General features: G+C 26.5%; 1 protein-coding gene and 1 non-coding gene across 3 annotated transcripts in view; both read left to right on the top strand.

Annotated features, from left to right (window-relative positions):
- The first annotated feature begins 2,960 nt into the window (after window positions 1-2,960).
- LOC105258909 (orexin receptor type 2) overlaps window positions 2,961-20,203 on the top strand; it is a 32,669-nt gene continuing 15,426 nt past the window's right edge. For both annotated transcript variants that reach the window (XR_003123450.1, XM_025412900.1), the window contains exons 1-2: window positions 2,961-3,263; window positions 7,100-8,309. Coding sequence is in view for 1 of the 2 variants with exons in the window: in XM_025412900.1 (XP_025268685.1) it covers window positions 7,872-8,309 (438 nt within the window). In the remaining variant the exon portion in view is untranslated. The remainder of the gene's footprint in view (window positions 3,264-7,099; window positions 8,310-20,203) is intronic.
- LOC112639345 lies at window positions 11,442-11,580 on the top strand. Its single transcript, XR_003123452.1, has one exon. It is a non-coding gene; the product is annotated as a U11 spliceosomal RNA (small nuclear RNA).

Here is a 20,203-nt window from a genome sequence, read left to right as displayed (position 1 = left end):
TTTTCGTGAGTTTATCCCTCTCTTTAAAGTATGTGTTTTGTATGTATGAATAATATTAATTTAATATATAATAAATTATATAAGATTTAATATATAATAAATTTTATATAATAAATAAATTATATAATATAAATTTTCCTAGTGTTTTGCAGCTCTTCTAAAAATATTTTGTTATTACTGTATGCTTTTTATCATTATTATTAATATTTCTGTTGTGCATTATATTATTATTATTAATATTTTGTTATTATATTCTCGTCACAATATTATTAAAATATATTAACGCTTTTTCGCAAATATTTTATTACAATTGATCACCCCTAAAATGCTTTTTTGGCACAAAATAATGTGAATAATTGCCTTCCATTGTATTGCTGATATAATTTCCTTGACATATTCATAATTTCACATTTATTAGAAATAGCTGACACTAGGTTTTATTTAGATAAATTGAAAATAATCACTCTCTTCTTCTTTCATTCATTATTCTTATTTTTGTCACGAATCGATTTCAATAATCGGTTTTCCAATTCGATAATAATTTTCTTCGATATTATATTTTCTATATCAATAAAAAACATCTGTGACATATTGAGTTGGAATGAAATAAAAATATTTACTTTTGTAAATCTTTTCATTTATCCTCTACCTTTCCCTTTCTTTCCAGTCACGCACTTATGGATAAGAATATAAGCGTATAAACCACACCGAAGAGAATCGTAAAACATAGCGTTAGTAGTGCTGCAAGCTTGACGCAATACATAATACTTCTCTCATTCGTTCATATGCATTCGAAAGAGGTCGCATAAAAAGAAAATACATGTTTTCAAAAGATTAAAAAAGTTAAGAATAAAAAACTGAGCGTGTGCATAACTAAGATTATCTATATTAGTTCTCTTCTTTTATTTCCTCTTTTTTCATTTTTGCACTCTTTTCTCTATTTTTCTTTCTCGAGGACTTTATCTCTCGTTGATTTGTTACTTGTATTTGTTCTCTGTATTTATTTCCTTGGTACCATTGGGACATATATGTTTCCCAAAAATAATGCTATACTAAAAAAAAGATTTATAAATACTACACAAATAAATAAATAAATACACACATATGTGTTAAAATTTTTACAATTTAATTTATATTTTAAATGTAATATTAATATCTAATATTTTCTTCACTATTGAAAAAATTTTGAATATATAATTAAGAAAACTGTCTTATTAAAAAATGATAATGTGATAAACAAAAAAATATGTTTGGAATTGTCGCTTATGCCTAAAATTTTTAAAATAATAGCGAGTTAAAACCATATCGCAAATAATATAAAAGTTCATCATCCGTGAAGAAAATGCGCGGAAAATGTTATTAATTAAATAACTTCTAAATTCGAAAATCTGTCACACGAGCTGTCGCGGTGTTTTGTTAGAACATACCTCTTATGATACTATTCCCACGTCTATTCCATAAGGGATAAGATTAATTAACTGGTATTAACGCGACGCGAATGTGGAATGGCAAGTGGAAAATACGATTGGAGATAAATCACCGAAGATAAGATAATAACGATTCAGTGGTTTATGATGAATGAACATGCAAGTAAACATCGAGGGACGATAAATACCTCGATAAAAAAGCCTCACGATTTGTTGAAAAATGATTTGTGATGTGTGATTTTTAGTTTCGCAAACATATCTTAAACGCGCGATATACAATCTTTTAGATATGCGGAGCAACTTTTAACTAAAGTAAAATATGTTTACAACAAATTTATTTTTTAAATTTAAGACAAAAATTTTTTTCTGAAAAAATATCGAAATATCAATAATTCTTGGAATATTAATAAGTTTCAAATATCGAAAATAAAGATCTTTTTACGACTTAAGTTTTAAGAACAGATTGATAATTAAAAATATTATGTTTTTTAATTTCAAAGTAAATTTATTTTCCTTTAAAAGAATTATTTCAAGGATGTAGTTATCCAATTATTTAATATTGAGATAAAAATTATAATAGATAATAATTTTTCTTCACAATTTTAAGTTTAAATATATTTTTAATCCATTATATACAATAGCAAATTATATATAATATCTTTAAAGTTAAAGATAAATTGAATAGCATAAGCATATGTTAAAAAGTTTTGTCATAAATCATATTTACAAACTTTTAATTATAGAAATGATTAATTATGTATGTATATATATATATATATATATATATATATATATATATATATATAGATCATAATCAGACTATTGAAAATGTAGATATATTTCTTTATTATCTCAAGAAAGTGAAATGAGAATTTAAATTAATGCTAGGATATGCTAAGAATATGTATGCAACGGGAACAATTTTCTAGAGATTGCGTCCATATTTTACGCTTATGCTTGTCAAAACAATTCAAGGATCACTTATTCAAATGCCTGAATCACTTAGCAAATAGGTATAAATACAGTGAAAGTCTTTCTTATAATTAACATCCAAGTTCAATAATTAACGAATAGATTTTTACAAACGTAATTCCTAAATATTTAATTTAATTTATAATATTAATCCAAGGAATAATATTCCAATATTTTCGAATCAATTTATTTCAACATTGCTGTCATTATTAAAATACCAACAAATATCGTAAATCGTAAATCCACAAAATGAACCAATAATATCTCTTTTATAAAATATGATGACAAGGATAAAGTTGTTGTAGATTTAATGATTTTTTAATAGCGCACTTTATCGCGCAGATTAATGTTTTCGAAATTAGTCGAGAAATATAATTTTCTCGAAAAAAGCTTACGTTTTTCAAACGATTTTATTTTTCAGAACCATATAATTTAGAAATTAACAAAGAAGAATTTTAAAGATCGAGCAATTGTTAGCTTACGGCGCAGCATGATCGGCGTTTACACCTCTCGGCGTCCCTTTAAAATAGTGCACCTCAGTTTCGCAGAGTCCGCCGGCGCGTTCGCATCCTTTCGCATCGAAGGAGCTCTCGGTGATGCTCCAACGGGGTGAATTTATCTTTAGAATTCCTCGGTTATAATCGATTAAATAATCCTGACTGATTTAATAATCCTGAGAAATCATCGCGATGGTCCGATTTCATTTTTCGCCTCGCAAAAGTGTTCCGCGAAAGCATGAATCAAGTTAAAACTTTGTGAAGTCGTGCAAACTTTGTCTCCGCAAAAATATTTAATTTAAAAATATCTAAATAAAAATATCTTTGATTTTTCGCTCAATTATGCTGGCAATCGATGAATGTACAGGTAATAATTTTAGCGTACGGCGTATAAAATTTTTAATGTTTTCTCCAAAAATGATCTATTTCTGAGAAATTAACGAATTGGTTTTGGAAAACATTGGCTACATTGTAAAATTTAAAAATATTAATCAAGTGATCAGTATCAATGAAAAATCATTATTTGATAAAGTTCTTCTATACAAATACAATTAAATAAAATAAACTAGGAAAACAAGAGCAAATATATACACAATATTATTGATACTGTGCAACAGCTCTTATTTTCCCGATTTATTTCTTTTAATTATATCATTATTTACATTCTAGAATTTATATATACAATATTAAGTTTATTTTGATACTTCATATGATTTTTTATATTACTATTTTTTTATACTACTTTTATACTATTTTGTATACTACTATGTAAAAGTATTACATTTATTGACACAAGTAGCTAAATGTATAAAATGTAAAAATTTATTTAGATTGTAATAAATAATGTTAGATTATTTTTTTATTGTAAAAAAATATTTTTTATTTATATATTTCTCAATTCCAAATAATTAAAAATAACATTTAATATATTTTAAATATTAAATTATAATCTCGTTTGTATTAAAAAAGTAAATATTTGTTGCAATATGTTTATAGATAAGTGTACAACTCAGTTTATTTTTTTATATTTTAACTCTGTTTTTAATATTTTTTATAATCTTATCTAACGTATAACGTGTTGAGAATGCCAAAAATATTTTTAATATAATTCTGCTTAAATATTTAATTATAAATACCTACGTATACAAGAAATAAGAATCTAATCTTGTAGAGTATAGCGGAAATTTTCACTTAAGAAAGAAGGATTACTGTTATAAACGTATCGAGGACAGTCACGCGATTTTTCATCGCATAACAAGCTAAATGTGATTGTGCTTTTGCGAGTATCTTTAAAGTTTTATCGTGTATATACATTTATATCTTTCAACAAGAGACAAAAAAAGAGAAAGAGGAATTTGAAATGAATATTGCGGCTAATTTTTGATTGGATTTAACCAGTTGCTTTTGGCAATTGGCCGACGTCAGTAACGATTTCGATACGTGATCGCCACGAACGAAGGTGCATTTATGCAGCGATAAATCAGCATAGAAAACTTTATGACGAGACTCGGTACTAAAAATCCACGACGTGTTTCCATTCGTATTTGAATGCGGGAATATATTTACTTGGCTTCCTATACATTCAGGTACCTCGCGCTTGTTCTCTACTATACAGACTACTTTCTAGTCTGGTATGATATGAATGAAACATTGCGCTGTACAAAAAGAAGAAATTTATTAAATGGCAAAAGATGCAATCTGATTAAAGTAGAAAATAAAAATTTAATTTTACAGACGACAAATCTAGAAGAAATAGTCTATTAATTTTTTTTACGTATAATTATTTTCTTTCCAATCGCCGATAACGCATAAATCCTGCCATGTGTACACATCATCAAAGTTAAATTAATTTTTGGCAGGTACAAAGGAGTGCGGAAATAGTGTCTCATAGACTCGGCGACTCAATTTCCTGTAACACTTGAGAGGCGTATCTTTCTGCTTGCATAGTTAATTGTATGCGTTAATTGCATTGTTTCGTATTCGCAAAGAACGAGAATTAATATGAAAACATTTTTATAAATATGAGAGTTACATTAGAATCTTTGTTGAATTTATGAATTAAAATAAGAACAATCACATTTAATTTGTGTATAAAGTATGAGATCGTTCTTTCGATTATTCTCAACGGGACCATGAAAGTTTCAGTAAACGTCTCGTTCCTCGTATCATGTGAGGATGCTTGACGCGATAAAAAAGGAAAAAAAACTTTAACGGGACATTAGCACTTTGTTTATTGCTTAGCGCTTTCTAGTTTTAGAAAGAAAAAAAGTGACAAAAAGTTTCTGATAAAAATAATAGTTGTATCTTGCTATCTCCACTGATGATTAAAATTGCAAAAATAAAATTATTATTCTGATGCAGAAAAAGAGATAAAGATAGAAATTTTAAATATTAAACTCTAAGAAATATGTAAAATCTACATAAATTAATTTGAATTAATAATTATGATTTTGCAATACTTTTTCGCGAATATAAATAAATAAATTCATATTTGAAATTCAAGTTTGAAAAAAATGTAAATAACTAGAGTTAAAGAACTAGAGCTAAAGAAGCTTATTAATTTTCAACTTTATACATTGTTTGTAATATTGACAGTCGATTAATGAAAATATCAATGTGTGTGTTAATAATTTTTCATTCCACAAGATATTAGAAATGAAATATTTTCCGTAAATTAAATTTGGAAATAAGTTACAGAATACTATTCTTATCATTAAATTCAAAGCGGGATTTATATTTTATATAAATGGGCGATATCTAACATATTGAATTATATCGTATAAATAAATGAATTGCGGCTTATATAAGTTGTGACCCAGAAAAGTGGAACAATACGCGTACGATTTTTACCATCACATAACTAATTTTTCATCAACCATTTCGATTCGATAAAATAGTTCGATAGAGAAGGCGATACAAACTTTGTTCAATAAATCATTTGAAGACATAAAATGAGAACACGTAATAACTGCCACTAATAATTTACAATTATCTGGGGATGTAATCTTTTCTTAGGATTATGTCTTATATCTCTACATATCATTTTCTATATCTACATTTTACGATAAGTCTACTTTATTGAATTAAAGTGGCGTTGTTGAAAACTCGTAATTTGCAAGAATTGACCGGGTGTACTTTATCCTGTGTCATTAACATCATAATTCAATATGTCCGGCATAAATAGTACATCGACCTACTTTATCGTATCGCTGAATATTGAGCTTTTACCTCCTACGCAAAAAAAAGCATTTATATCTAAAAATCATCGGCATTCAAGATAAAAATAATCTGCAATTACAAGATCACTCAGATTCAACAGTCGCAGAATGAATGAATGACTTTATGCGAAACTTAACTTTTACGAGAAACTTAATTACAACATTGTTCTTTATTTGCCTTTATTAAAAATGTTTGATTTTTTTTGTCAATACACATAGCTATTCGTGATTCGAAATCAAATTAATCAATTTAATTTGCAAATTAATCACTATGAATATTAGAAATTCGTGATTCTAAATCAAATTAATCAATTTAATTTGCAAATTAATCACTATGAATATTAGAAATTCCGAGATTTGAAAAGCTATGACGAATGTTACTCTTTGACATTTGTAGATAAAAATTGACTCCATATTTTACATGGGACAATGACACGTATTCGTTTTCCAATTCTAAAGACTTTCTAAGGACACTGATTTATTTCTAACATTTGTAACTTTGCGTGCGACCGCGAATGCTTCGTTCTCTTGCCTTAAATCAACATTTTATTCGTTATTTCTCGCATAAATACAAATCGACTTAATTGGCCGAATGATCGCTCTTATTGCTCCTTCCATCATTTGTAAAATTTCAAACTTCTTTATTAATTGCATCTATTTAAAGAAATAAGCTGCATATAAAATGTAGAACGCATAAAACAACTAAATAATTTTAAAGATATTAATGTTATGAAAAGACATTTTATTTTTAGTGCAAAAAATTGAAATATTTTAGCGTCATTTCCCCTTTGGCGGTTTTTCTAGAAGAAAGAGAATTATACACCTACAAGATACATGTATATATGTATGTATGATTTATACTGCAATTTTATCTAATATTTTTTTTCTTTTTAATATTTCGTCACATTTCACACGTGCTTCATCTTATATAAATTTAATTTAATTTTTTTTAAATTTAATTTAACAATATGTTTTACACACACAGTATCTAGCTATTGTAGACGAGGATTATACGAAAAAAAGGTGGATTTGACATTTATGATTTTGGGCTATTCAAAGCTTGGAATGAGCATTTCCTGGAATTCGCTACTAACTTATATAGTGATAGTAGAAACGGACTTGGAATTATATCAAAGTTGCGGAGTTTAAGTGCATAGTATGAGAATATTATATCTGACGTGCAGGTAGCGCACAAGAGATGAATGAATACTTCTCCGAGATCACGTTCTATCCTGTGCACAGATATGAGAAGTTGATTACAATCGCGCATTGAAAAACGGAAGAATCCATAATTCTTGCTTCAAAGAAATTCTGCGTTGACCCACATTGCCAAGTACGGTCATGGTCGTAGAAAGAAGAGAAAAAGGAGAGCCATAAACTTTAAAAGCGTACTGATCGTTGAAAACGCTAGGCATCAAAGAGCTTTACGAATAACTTATATTTGTATGATTCATTCGACTACGTGTAATTCAACGTTCAACTAAATCCTCCGTTGCACGTCGACGTCTGTGAAGTGACATTTGTGTCATTTATTTCTACGAATGCGTGAACATAACTCAAGTAAACGAGTGATTTATCTATATGTACGTGATTTATCTGCTCAAATTCCATCGATCGATGAATACCTATTATACGCGACAGAATGTCAATATTAGAAACAAATCGCGACTAATTAAATCATTTACGCGGCATATAATTTCACGTGATTTGCGGCATTCTCGATATATCGCGTTAAAGATACAGTAAAAATTTCAAACATGAATGTCGCTATCTCGATCATCGTCCCTTGGCTAATGTCGATGAGCGACGCGCTCGACAATGGGGTCGATTACTACTCGGACAACGACGAAGATCTCGAGTACGTCAATGCAACAAATTGCACGAACGACTACTGTATCCCGGATGAGGATTATATCGGGTTGATGGTGCAACATATATTTCCCAAATTCACCGATTGGGTGCTGATCGCTATGCACAGTGTCGTTTTTCTGATTGGTCTGATTGGCAACGCGCTCGTCTGTATGGCCGTCTATCGAAATCACTCGATGCGAACGGTAACTAATTATTTTATTGTCAACTTGGCGGTGGCCGATCTCCTCGTCCTGCTCATCTGTCTACCGCCATCGGTTTTATGGGATGTCACGGAAACTTGGTTTCTCGGATTAAAACTCTGCAAGGCCGTGCCTTATCTCCAGGTAAGCATTTATTTTTGTAAGAATTATTCGCAACGCTTCCGTTTCTTAATTCTATCTTCCGAATATTTGCTTAGAATTCAGTCGAATCGCGGTAAAAAAGATATATGTTGTTTTTATTACGACAGCGGAACCTAATATTTGTATCTTTAACTTTATTTGTGTATTTTATCGTAATGATATATTAGATTATCTCTAATTTTGATTAAACTAATTTAATTTAATAAGAAATCAAAACTTTCCAAAAAGACCAAACCTCATGATCCATTAAATCCTCTTATTTAACAATTTAAACGGTCTTGTACCAACTAATGTCTTATAGCTTTTCTTAAATTAACTTGGCCAAACTCGTTAAATTCTAGTATATCTTTACGAAGAAAATTGGAAAGGTGCTTAGTTTACAAATTGTTTTTTTTCCGAATTGCCTTTTGCAATTGATAAATAGAGATTCGGCAATAGATCAATTTACTTGGACCTAACTCTACTTACAATCTACTTGGACCTAACTCGGGATAACTCAGGATTTCAGATTGTCACAGTGAGAAATAAAACTGCTTGATGAAAATGAGATTGATGTGCTTCGTCCAAACCAATATTAATTAAATATCATTTCTACAAAATTCGACAATTGCAGGATATTAAAAGTAATATCATACATGAATTTATACGTTATTTATTATTTATTGTTATTTTTATTAATACTAATATTATATTAAATTCTTATATAAACGGGTAATTTTAATTTAATTATTTCTGGTGTGCAGATTTTTAATTAATTGTGAAATTCTTTTCTATATCACGATTTGAATAATTTATATGCTGTACTATACATTATAATAATTTTTATATATTACAAAGACTATCTTACTCTTTTATCTTGAAAAGAAATGATATCCCACGCCTCCTCAAGTTTTATTCGAAAACTTCTTGATGCGAATGACGATAAACGAATGCTCTAACATACATGCATATGGGAGTTCTTTAGAATAAGAATGATAAAAATCAAAATGAGGAACAACACGAGTCGTGAGCTTCAATTACTTTTACTACGTATCCAAAAAGTAAAACGTAGAAAAAAAAATTTATAATTTAATTTTCGTTTATACATTTCTCGATTTAATATCCTAAAACGCATATCCGTGAATTTCATGGAGACTGGATCTGATTCGCGATATACACGATGTAATATTTGACATCGTGACAAAAATTGAAATTCGACATTTGCGAAGGCAGCATCACGTATATCCCATTTCCCACAAGTTTTAGGAGATGCTGTGGCATTCTTAAACGCGTCTTGGCTTTCTCAGAATTCACAATCATTGGAGAGGAAGTCACAAGTGAAATACATTTTATAAAACTAATTTCCGCCTTCGCCTTCTATTGTACTTTAACATCGCTATGGCTATCTCGGATAATAATAAAAATCAAATTTTCAATTTAAAAATCAAAAAAATATACAACTACATATTAATATGCAATGTTTGTTACATAGAGATGTATCAAATTTTTCCATAATTAAACAAAGTAAGTAGTATATGAAGCTTTTTTTATATTACATATAAGGCTTTTCACTTTTTTTCACGGTTCTATAATCATATTTTAACACTAAAAATATTTTTTTATGTTTAATAAATATAAAAGTCCATCTACATAAATGTATACGTTTTTAGTATGCACTAGTATACATATACGTACGGAATACTGTGCATGTTAGAAGTGAGTTATGCCTTCCTAAAATTTATTTTTACGTTGAGAATATTTTGGCATTTAGCCCTAAATTCGTTTCTAATATATACCTTCGCATCTCATTTACATCGTAACCCTTTAACAATGTTATGGGATGAAGGTCGAATTACGCTTGTTGCATGTATAATTTTAACCTTTGCGTATCTATATATCTAGATGCGATATAAAATTCAACCGCAGTCCCACGAGAGAAAAAAGGAAATATTCCTATCTAAGAAAAAGTACTATCATAAAATACTATATATAAAATAATATAATATAATAATTAAAAAAAGTAAAAAAACAAATAGATAAAATATAAAAAAGAATAAACTAAATAGTATGTATTAGAATAAAATATAAATAGTATATAATAAAATAAATAGTATACATATTAACACAAGAATACAGTAATAGTATAAATTAATACATTTAGAGAACTTTGCTTAAAATCACGTCCGTTCGGTTAATTGATAATTCGGATAAATAACATTACATTTGACTGAACGTGCAGCTATAAAAACGATTCGATGCAAAATTACCTCTTCATATATGACATATATATGTGGATTTATGCGGCAAACTCCCCCCTCAGCACGCAACATCAATAAATCAGTCATGTAATAAAAATACTTTTCGCTCAGGTACAGTTAAGTTGATTACTATTCTCGAATTATACTACTTTACTGAAGATTACTTTTGAACAAGTTCCACAATGTTTATTTAATAATAAATGCACGGTTAACTTCATCAACTTAATGCATTGCTTTATAATAAAATTCTTCATTGAATTCTTCATTGAATCAATTAATCAGCTTATTGTCGGATTTTGTTACTTTGATGCATTTAATATGATAAAATGTAGTCGAATAATTAAAACTTTTGGCTTGTCATTACAATATATTACGCAATGTAGATTGAAATAATTTAATCGTTTTACTTCTTGCATATTAAAATAAGCTTGTATATATAAGTTTGTACAATATGCGAAATATTGTGTTTAATTTTTCTTATAAATGAAAAATATATATTTAAAAAATAAATATAATTATAGTAAAAAATGCAATACAGAATATACATATATAACTATTAATATAATTGTGTTTAAATATTTATTTTATAAGTATTTAAATTTTATATATCTTTTTATCATTTTATATGTTTTTTTGTGACTCTCTCTCTCTTATTTGAACTATATTGTCAATATTGTTTGCAAACAATACATGTTTTTTTAGAATAAATTAATGATAATATCGCGGATTTGAATTTAAAAGAGAAGTGAGTCATCAAAGAGTCTGACAGATATTAGTATCTCAAGTGCACAATAGATGGCCGAGCGAGCTACGCTTATCTCGCATCTAATTTTCGATACGATGAGTTTATAAGGCTGCAAGAAGAAGCAGTCGGCTTAAAAAGGGTACTCGCTACTTCAATAGTGCGTCATGTCGGTTTAACGTCGGCATGGCGGGGTATGGCCATCAAGACATACCCAGTACGTAATTTTTGGAAACGTGAGGCTGTTGGCTGCCAATTCAGCACCGGCGCCTCCACCTAAGCTTTACATCAAGCAAAATACCTCTAGCCGTTTACAATAATTTTTACATACACTTGTCTTATCTTTTCTTTAGCTTAATTTATTTTTAAATACATCAAGATTTTATATATATAAAATCTATTATTATCTTATTGTTAAATTTATGTTATATCTTTTCATTTAGTTTTTAGTTATTAATGACCATTAATCTTAATATATTTAAAAATTAATAAATAATTTTAGAAAATAAAACATGTGTTAAATAAAGATAATTGTAAAAAGTGTAAGGTACTTTACTTAATATAAAACTTAATTGGAAGCAGTGATGCTTAATTGGCAAACAATCTCGTATTCGCAAAAATCCCACATCACTATTATATATACAATAATATAATTAATAAATAATAATAATAGAGATATTGATAATATAACCATTACTTAACATGTTGGCATTAACTTTACCAACAGTTTCAATGAAGTTAAACTATGTTCTTTTAAAGTAGACATAAGAGCTTTTTAGCAATTCAGATATATGCGCATAAATGAAAAACCTATAAAATACCATCCGCTAACTCTTCTCAGAGGAAAATTTTATATAACGCAATTAAATTTTGATTAACCTATATACATCATTCCTTATGCAAAATATGTACATATTGATATCCTCAATATTGACGAAATTGTATTCTATTATAAGAAAAATTGGACAAAAACGTGCCGTTGAAAATAAATAAATAAATTTTTCTAAAAGTTTTTTCAACATATAAAACAAATAAAAAATTAATACGTTATCTTTAAAAATAATACGTTATCTTTAAAAATAATACGTTATCTTTAAAAATATTATACATTCTGATATTATTTTTGATGAAAAGATTATTAAGAAAGTAATTTTTTAAAAAACAATATTTATTAAAATATTTTATAAAAACAGTTCACTATTGATAAAATTAAACAGAATATAATATAATATTAAACGATTAAAAATTTTGAAAATATAGACCAAAATATTTGTATGTCTAAAGTTTTATTTTTAAGCAGAATTTTTAAATTACAAAAAGAAAAAAGATGCAAAACGACAAAAAGAATATTGTGGTATACTTTCTTCTCTATTTCAAGGAATAAAAATAAAATTTAATATTTAAAAAATAAATATAATTATGTAAGAAGAAGAAAGAAAAAAATATTGTATGTACAACTAACTTTCCAAACAATACGCAAAAATAAATATAATTATGTAAGAAGAAGAAAGAGAAAAATATTGTATGTACAACTAACTTTGTCACAATCTCTCTCACACATACACATGTGTATTTTATATTTAAAATAGAATGTGTATTTTATTACATGTATTACACACACACACACACACACACACACACACACACACACACATATACACATATATATATTTTATTTTTAAACTAGAATGAATTTTTTTATCAATACTTTGATAATCATTATTAAAACACATTGACATACTTATTACAAGAACAAGGGACATTCAATTTCTTTTTATTACCCAATACATTATAGTTTCTAAGTCACGTACCATGCAATCTTATTATTGTTTCATTTCTTTTTTATATTTTTTTTCCTTGACCTTTGATCCCATTGTAACTTTGGAGATACAATTATAGAAGAGAATTAATTTCTAGATTTTTTAATTTTTTAGTAATATCTCTCTCTTTCTGTATATATATATATATATATATATATATATATATATATATATAATTTTCTTTTTTTCCTAGATTAGAGAAAATAAACTTGAAACTTTTAGAGATTAGTGAGATAATATCTTTAATGAGATAATATCAGTTTTATAATTAATAATTAAAGTTATAATTGATATCAGTATTATTTTATAATTTATTTTTATAAATTAATATTATCATCAAAACTGAAAATATATATATAATAGTCTCCTGAAATTAGAAATCCAAATAGGCGCTGAAAAATATCATAGAACTCGGAGAACTAGAATAGAACTATAATATTATTTCAATTGATTACTTTTATGCAACACAACGAAGAAATCGATGCATGTCATTTATCTTTTCATCTATGAGCAAGCACCGCAGTTTTGCGAATGTATATGTGACGTATGTTGTACCGGTATTGATCCTATATGTAACTTGGAAAGTATGATATCGTCTGCTAATGCATATTCATAATTAACAATGGTCTTCCCATATATGATATAAATGCAAATTCATTACATGTATGAAATTCATTAGTCGAATAAATACAAGTCACTTACGTGTCATTGTGATAGGGCATTATTCTCATAAAATTCATGTATAATAATAATTTTTTATACAAATCACGCGCGCGTATATAAGAAAAAATTATTATTATATTCCCAAAATATATTTACAATTTCGATAATTTATTTTCGAGAAATAATTAAATAAATTTAATTGTTATTAAAATAAATTATAGTCATCAAAGAAATCGTTAATTAATATAAATGTACAATCAAAATTAAATTCATTATAAGTAAAATGGCAAAAAACAATTTTTATCCTGACATATGTTGCGCATGATATAAATCTATTATGCTTTCGTTTATTTGATCGTTTATAAAACATACATGATACTTTAAAGTTCGACAACAATAATATATAAAGTGAGGATTAATTTATGGGTACTTTCTAACACGCATCATAGATCAAATTATATGTTAATTATTAATTTATTATACATAGTTATAAAAGAATTCACATGTTATTATTACGCTTGATTATACATTTCTTGATTAAGTGCATACGTGCTCGTGCATATAAATTTTATTTGTTATGTTCATTCCGTATCCTCAGAATGCATTACACAGCATCATATAAAGCCAAACAAAGTTTTCATTACATTGCATTCCATTGAATATTTAAACGATAGCACATTATTTGCAGTAGTAACATTCATTCTTCTGTTATTACACAAACTTGAATATTTTACTACGTCGCGATGCGATAAAGTCATACAGAGTATCCTGCGATACCCCTGAAAATTTTGCGCAATCTGTATTTTGGTAAATAAAATATGAATTGATTATCCGCGTTTATACGACAAGTATCGACAAGAGATTGATCGCCAATACTGTCAGAATTTATCATGTACATGTGTATATAATACGAGGCAGTCCCGATATTCACACATCACGTAACGTTACCGAATAAAAATCGCGAGAATAACGTGGAATTCGGAACAAACGAACTTTATCACTATTATTCCGTCTCATAGATCGAGAATGGAAATACGTGCTGGTAGAAAATCCGACGTGTTATATCGATCTGTTCGTGCGTGCGAGAGGAAGTAACGTAGATCGACCGTTCGTGACTGTTCTAATTTGTGCAAAGATCCCATTGTAATTAATCCTATTAAAAATGATATCTGATAATACAACATAATTATCACGTATATTATACAAATCACTGACGCTGCGATTACGTTATTTAATCTTTCGATCTTAAGCTTTAAACTCTTGAATTAAAGTTTAACTCAATGTGTGTGAAAATCAGAAAACATGTATTTTTAAGAAAATTCTCTCTATTGTGCTGAAAAAATATTACATCCCAATAACACACGTAACCCTTTACAATTTTATTTAAATCTTAATCCCTTTGATCAGGAAAATTTGCTTTTAATTTTCAATTTGATTTAAACATTTTCTTTCTTTGCAGTTTATATAGTTACAGAGAAAAATAAAAAAGTATAAAATTTCCCTTATATAAATGATTTGCCGTCGTCTGCTATCGTTAAATTTTGACTAAGATTGAAATAATCGATAATGCTAATAATTGCCAATCGTTAATTTATGCGACCCGATCTTCTGTGAATATTAGAATCTTCTAACTATAGAATATTCTATCTGCGAATATAAAATTTATTATTAGATAGTGTTATTATTAGAAAATCATATTGAAATAAAATACACAGGAAAAATATATTCTCTATATCATTTTTCTGTAATTTGTAAATAAGTAATTTGTAAAGAGAAAAACTATGATAAATTAACACAATAACGAGAAAAAAATAGCTTGATGCGATAGTCTATTCGTGCGATAGCCTATTCGTGTTGCAAAGTCGTCTGAGTATAATTTATGTTAATCTAGCGTAATATCCACTCGTTTTATCACCCATACCTTATCAGCATCCAGAACAAAGATATCGCGTACAGTGGTAGTTTATTGTATCATTTAAATAGCAACATTGATATTTTCAATTGATTTAATATAAAGATAATAAATAATCTTCAACATCAAAACTTATTATATTAAAGAAAAAATTAGTTTTATATTCATCGAAAATTTATTAAAAGAAATATGTGATCTTTTTTACGATAAATATTCGTAATTGTATATTTATTAAATGTAAATATTATATTTATTAATTTATATTTGATTGTACTTTCACATTTTTTTTGTTTATCCTCATTACGGTCAAATGTAACTTTCATGTTGACATATATGTCGAGCGTGTATATTCACTTTTATAATTATAGATAAAAAAATAATTTCCTTTCACTAACAAGTTTTGGCGAAATAATGCCATTATCGCTTTTATCACGGAGTCTATAGTGCTGCAGCGCCAAAGCCAAAAGGCAATCGCACACCGGTCAGTACTTCGTCGTTCGATAAATTAATCGGAGATCTATCGTTTCCGCGATATAACACGTGTGACATGACATTTCGCGACACAGATAAAAAAATCGTGAACGTACATAGAGTGATCTAAATATGACTGAAAAGTTGGAAAATATTTATAATGTACTTTTCTCATAAATTATTGTGTAAAAAGGGCAAAAGTATCGATTTAAAGTAGTTATATATGTATTTTAATTAGGTATATATGTATTTTAATTTTCTACATATTTAGGTTATTTATTTTTATTTTTTTCCAAAAGATGCTTGCTGATGCCTACAATGTGTATTTTTATTATTGCGACTCTACTTTCAATACAATTTAATTTTAAACGACAAAATTCTTCAGTTGCTGTAAAAATTATATATATTATTCCTATTTTATTATAAAGAGAATTTTTTAAGTTTATTATTGTTTGCAGCGTAACATGTAATTGCCCTTTATATTTATTTACAACAAAATATATTGACAAAAAAATGCAAAATTGGTGTAAAACTTCATAAAATTTTATACATATACATGTGTATGTCTACATAGCTTTTAATTGACAGTTATATGCAACATAAAATTTCGTGTAGCTATTAATGTTTATAAAATGCATGAAAGACTTTGTTAAGATAATAAAATATAAAAAGAATAAATATAAAGAGAATTTTACGTACACGCAAAAGTAGTATAATTAACATCGTACTTTGATATAAATTTTAATTCTAATAATTCTGTTTTTATATGGGATCTGTTGATATGGATTCTGTTTTTATATCGTATAATTTTGTTTTTAATAAAAAAAACTGCTATTATACACACACACACATATATATATATATATATATATATATATATATATATACATACATAACATGTTAGAAATGAAATTCATTTTCGTTAATTTAGCATAAAAAATCAAATTCAGATGGTATAATTTCAAATGCTTATTCATTGCTTTAATCTCGAGTACATTTTAGTATTAAACTGTCTTGAATTAAGTTTCACAATATACTATTTTGTAATTTAGTACGCGCAAAATCAATTTTGTATTCGCGATATACTATTTTGGAAATTAGTATTCCAAAAATAAATTTTCGATTATTCTTTATATTTTAACAGAGAGAAAGAGAGAGGGCTTAAGAAAAAATAAATTAACGTTTATTGATATAATGTACAATAGCCGATTTATAGAATATAATGTAAAATGTCAATATATTATATCTAATGTAAAATATTAATATCTCAATTATATAAATAATATTTAAAATATTTAATATTTCAAAAAGTAATTATCGCGTACAATTAAATATTTATTAGTACTATTAAATATTTCTAAAATATTAATATAATAAAATTTAAATATTATTAAATATTTCTAAAATATTAATATAATAAAATTTAAATAGTATTAATTATTTATTTGTACTATTATTACTATATTTACAATACTATAAGATTATATATATTTATATAAAAAATTATTAATTATATGCATATATTTTATTAAATTTTTTAAATATTTCAAAATAAAATTTTAAATATTTTATATTTTATATTACACAATGATGTGTTAAACACATTATCATTGTTAGCAAATATTTTTATAACTAACAAAATTATAAATTTTGTAAATTAACAAAAAATTATAAATTATTTACGTTACAGTTGCAGCATTGTCACCCAATGTCTTCTCGAGTTTCTTTTCTCCTCTTATCTTCTGCTGTTCCTTTTTTCATGGCACTTAAATTTCGCTCACTCGCGAAAACGTAATTAATTATCGCGCGCATTGATTATTAAACAATCATTAGAATATGAAAATCAAGCAACACTTTATATAATATTCCGATAATCACGTACGATACATGCTTTATTTTTATTGTAACGTGAAATTGCGAAAATTACAACTACAAAATTATAATTTATTCGGCAGACAAAAATTGCAACCAAACTCAAACAAATCTGTATTATTAACAAATAATATATGCATGCATTTTATAAAACAATTTTATTATCTAGCATTTTGTAAAAAATTAAATAAATATATGGAAATTAAAAATAAATATCCAGAACATGCAAAGAATATATCATTATTCTATCGCGATAAATTTCGATCATATATAATATACGTATTTCAAAATATCAACAATATACAAGCGCCGAATTTTTGTACATATGAATTAAAAATAATATTAAATATATTAAAAAATATAATGGGAAAACAATTATATTTATTGTTTAAATATAGCAAAAATCGCGAATAAGTATGCAAAATTTTGTAAGTTCAAAAATAAAATCAGCATTTTTATCTTATTTTACGTTAAATAACTTTGCGACATTATGAAAATTATGGACGCAATATATACGGATTGCAAAAATTAATTTTTTGCACTGATTGTTTGCAGGATATGATCATTTAATATCTTTGATACTTTATTTCGAGATACAGAAAGCATTTAGCATTGTTACCATTTTCATTTAGCCCCATCGCGTGAATGACAACAATCTAATCCACATACATTTTAATGTAATAATAACATTATACGCCAAACAATACAAAGGTCAAATGCCGTGTGATCATCAAATCGTCACGAAATATTAACATATACAAAATAAAAATTCATTCAAAATATTATATTGCTAAATATTAATAAATTGTAAATGTAAATCGTATGATCGTCACGATTATTTTCATAAAATTCTACAAATGTTTTTTTATTTGAATCACTCGATTTTATGATTCGTGCATTATTTTGTTTTTTCTCAATTCGAAATAAATGTACAACTTACATTTAAATCCATGAAAAATTTAAAATACATGGTGAAAAGTATTTAAATTCTTTTTTTCTCTATTTAAAAAAAATAACTATTGTCCTTTTAACAAATCTGCAATGAAACAATAATTCACAATTTTTATAACGTTATGATTTTTATGCTTCAATCTTTATTTGAAATGTATAAATGTAATCCTAAGAGTTAATTAATCGCATGGAATAATAATCTCTAATTATTCATAGACAACGAACGGGTTTGGCATTTGCTAGTAGTGATTGTATTTCAAGAGATATTGATAATACACACATATCGTATTATCCTCTCAAAATACGATTGCGACTAGCAAAAATAGCGAAACCTGGTTAATCAACAAATAATTGAAGACTATTAATTTGCGTAACTAATTAACTCCTGAGATTAATTATTTCTACATAAATGTATCAAAGCAATCTATCGAAGCAAATATATTTTATATAACATATACAATATAATATACATTTCATAATTAAAGCTACACCTTATAGAAATTATAAATTATTATTTCATTGCAAATTATTTTTATAGACAATAATTATCTCTTTAAGTAAGTCCAAAAAATTTAAATTTTGTTATGATCGCCTTATATATAAATCTTTTATGCTTATTTAAATATAATTTTCTAATTATTTTCAGATTGAGAAAATATATTAATACAAATCGCGAACTAAGTGAATATTATTCAAGTAATGAAAAAATCTAAAATATCTATCTATTTAAAGATATTTATCATTTATAAATAATTTATGAAATTATTAAAATTACAGAACAGAACATTATATACATTTATTTTGTACAGAAAGTTATTTTATACTATTTCATATCGTGTTAAATATTTCGTAGTGTAATTGATACTCTTTAATTATTTATGGAACTATGGATTTATGGAAATATATAATATGAGAGATATAATACGATAATACAGAATATCCAGTGAGACATTTGGTTACTCGAGTCTTATCATGCGAATGATGATTTAAACGACCTGCGTATCTCTTGATATACAATCTACTAGGAAATACCAAACCCGATCGTTCTCTATGAATAATTGGAGAGTATTGTTCCATGCGATATACAGTGGATCAAATAAGTATTTGTACACCCAATTTTCTTACAGTAACTTTATTCAAAGAAATAATATATGTATGCGAATTATATCTATAAGTAGCTTATTACATATAGAGATGATACGTTGTTA

Source organism: Camponotus floridanus, unplaced genomic scaffold, assembly GCF_003227725.1.
Source record: "Camponotus floridanus strain SB8 unplaced genomic scaffold, Cflo_v7.5 scaffold59, whole genome shotgun sequence".
Taxonomy (NCBI): domain Eukaryota; kingdom Metazoa; phylum Arthropoda; class Insecta; order Hymenoptera; family Formicidae; genus Camponotus; species Camponotus floridanus.
This window is presented reverse-complemented; position numbering and strand designations above follow the sequence as displayed.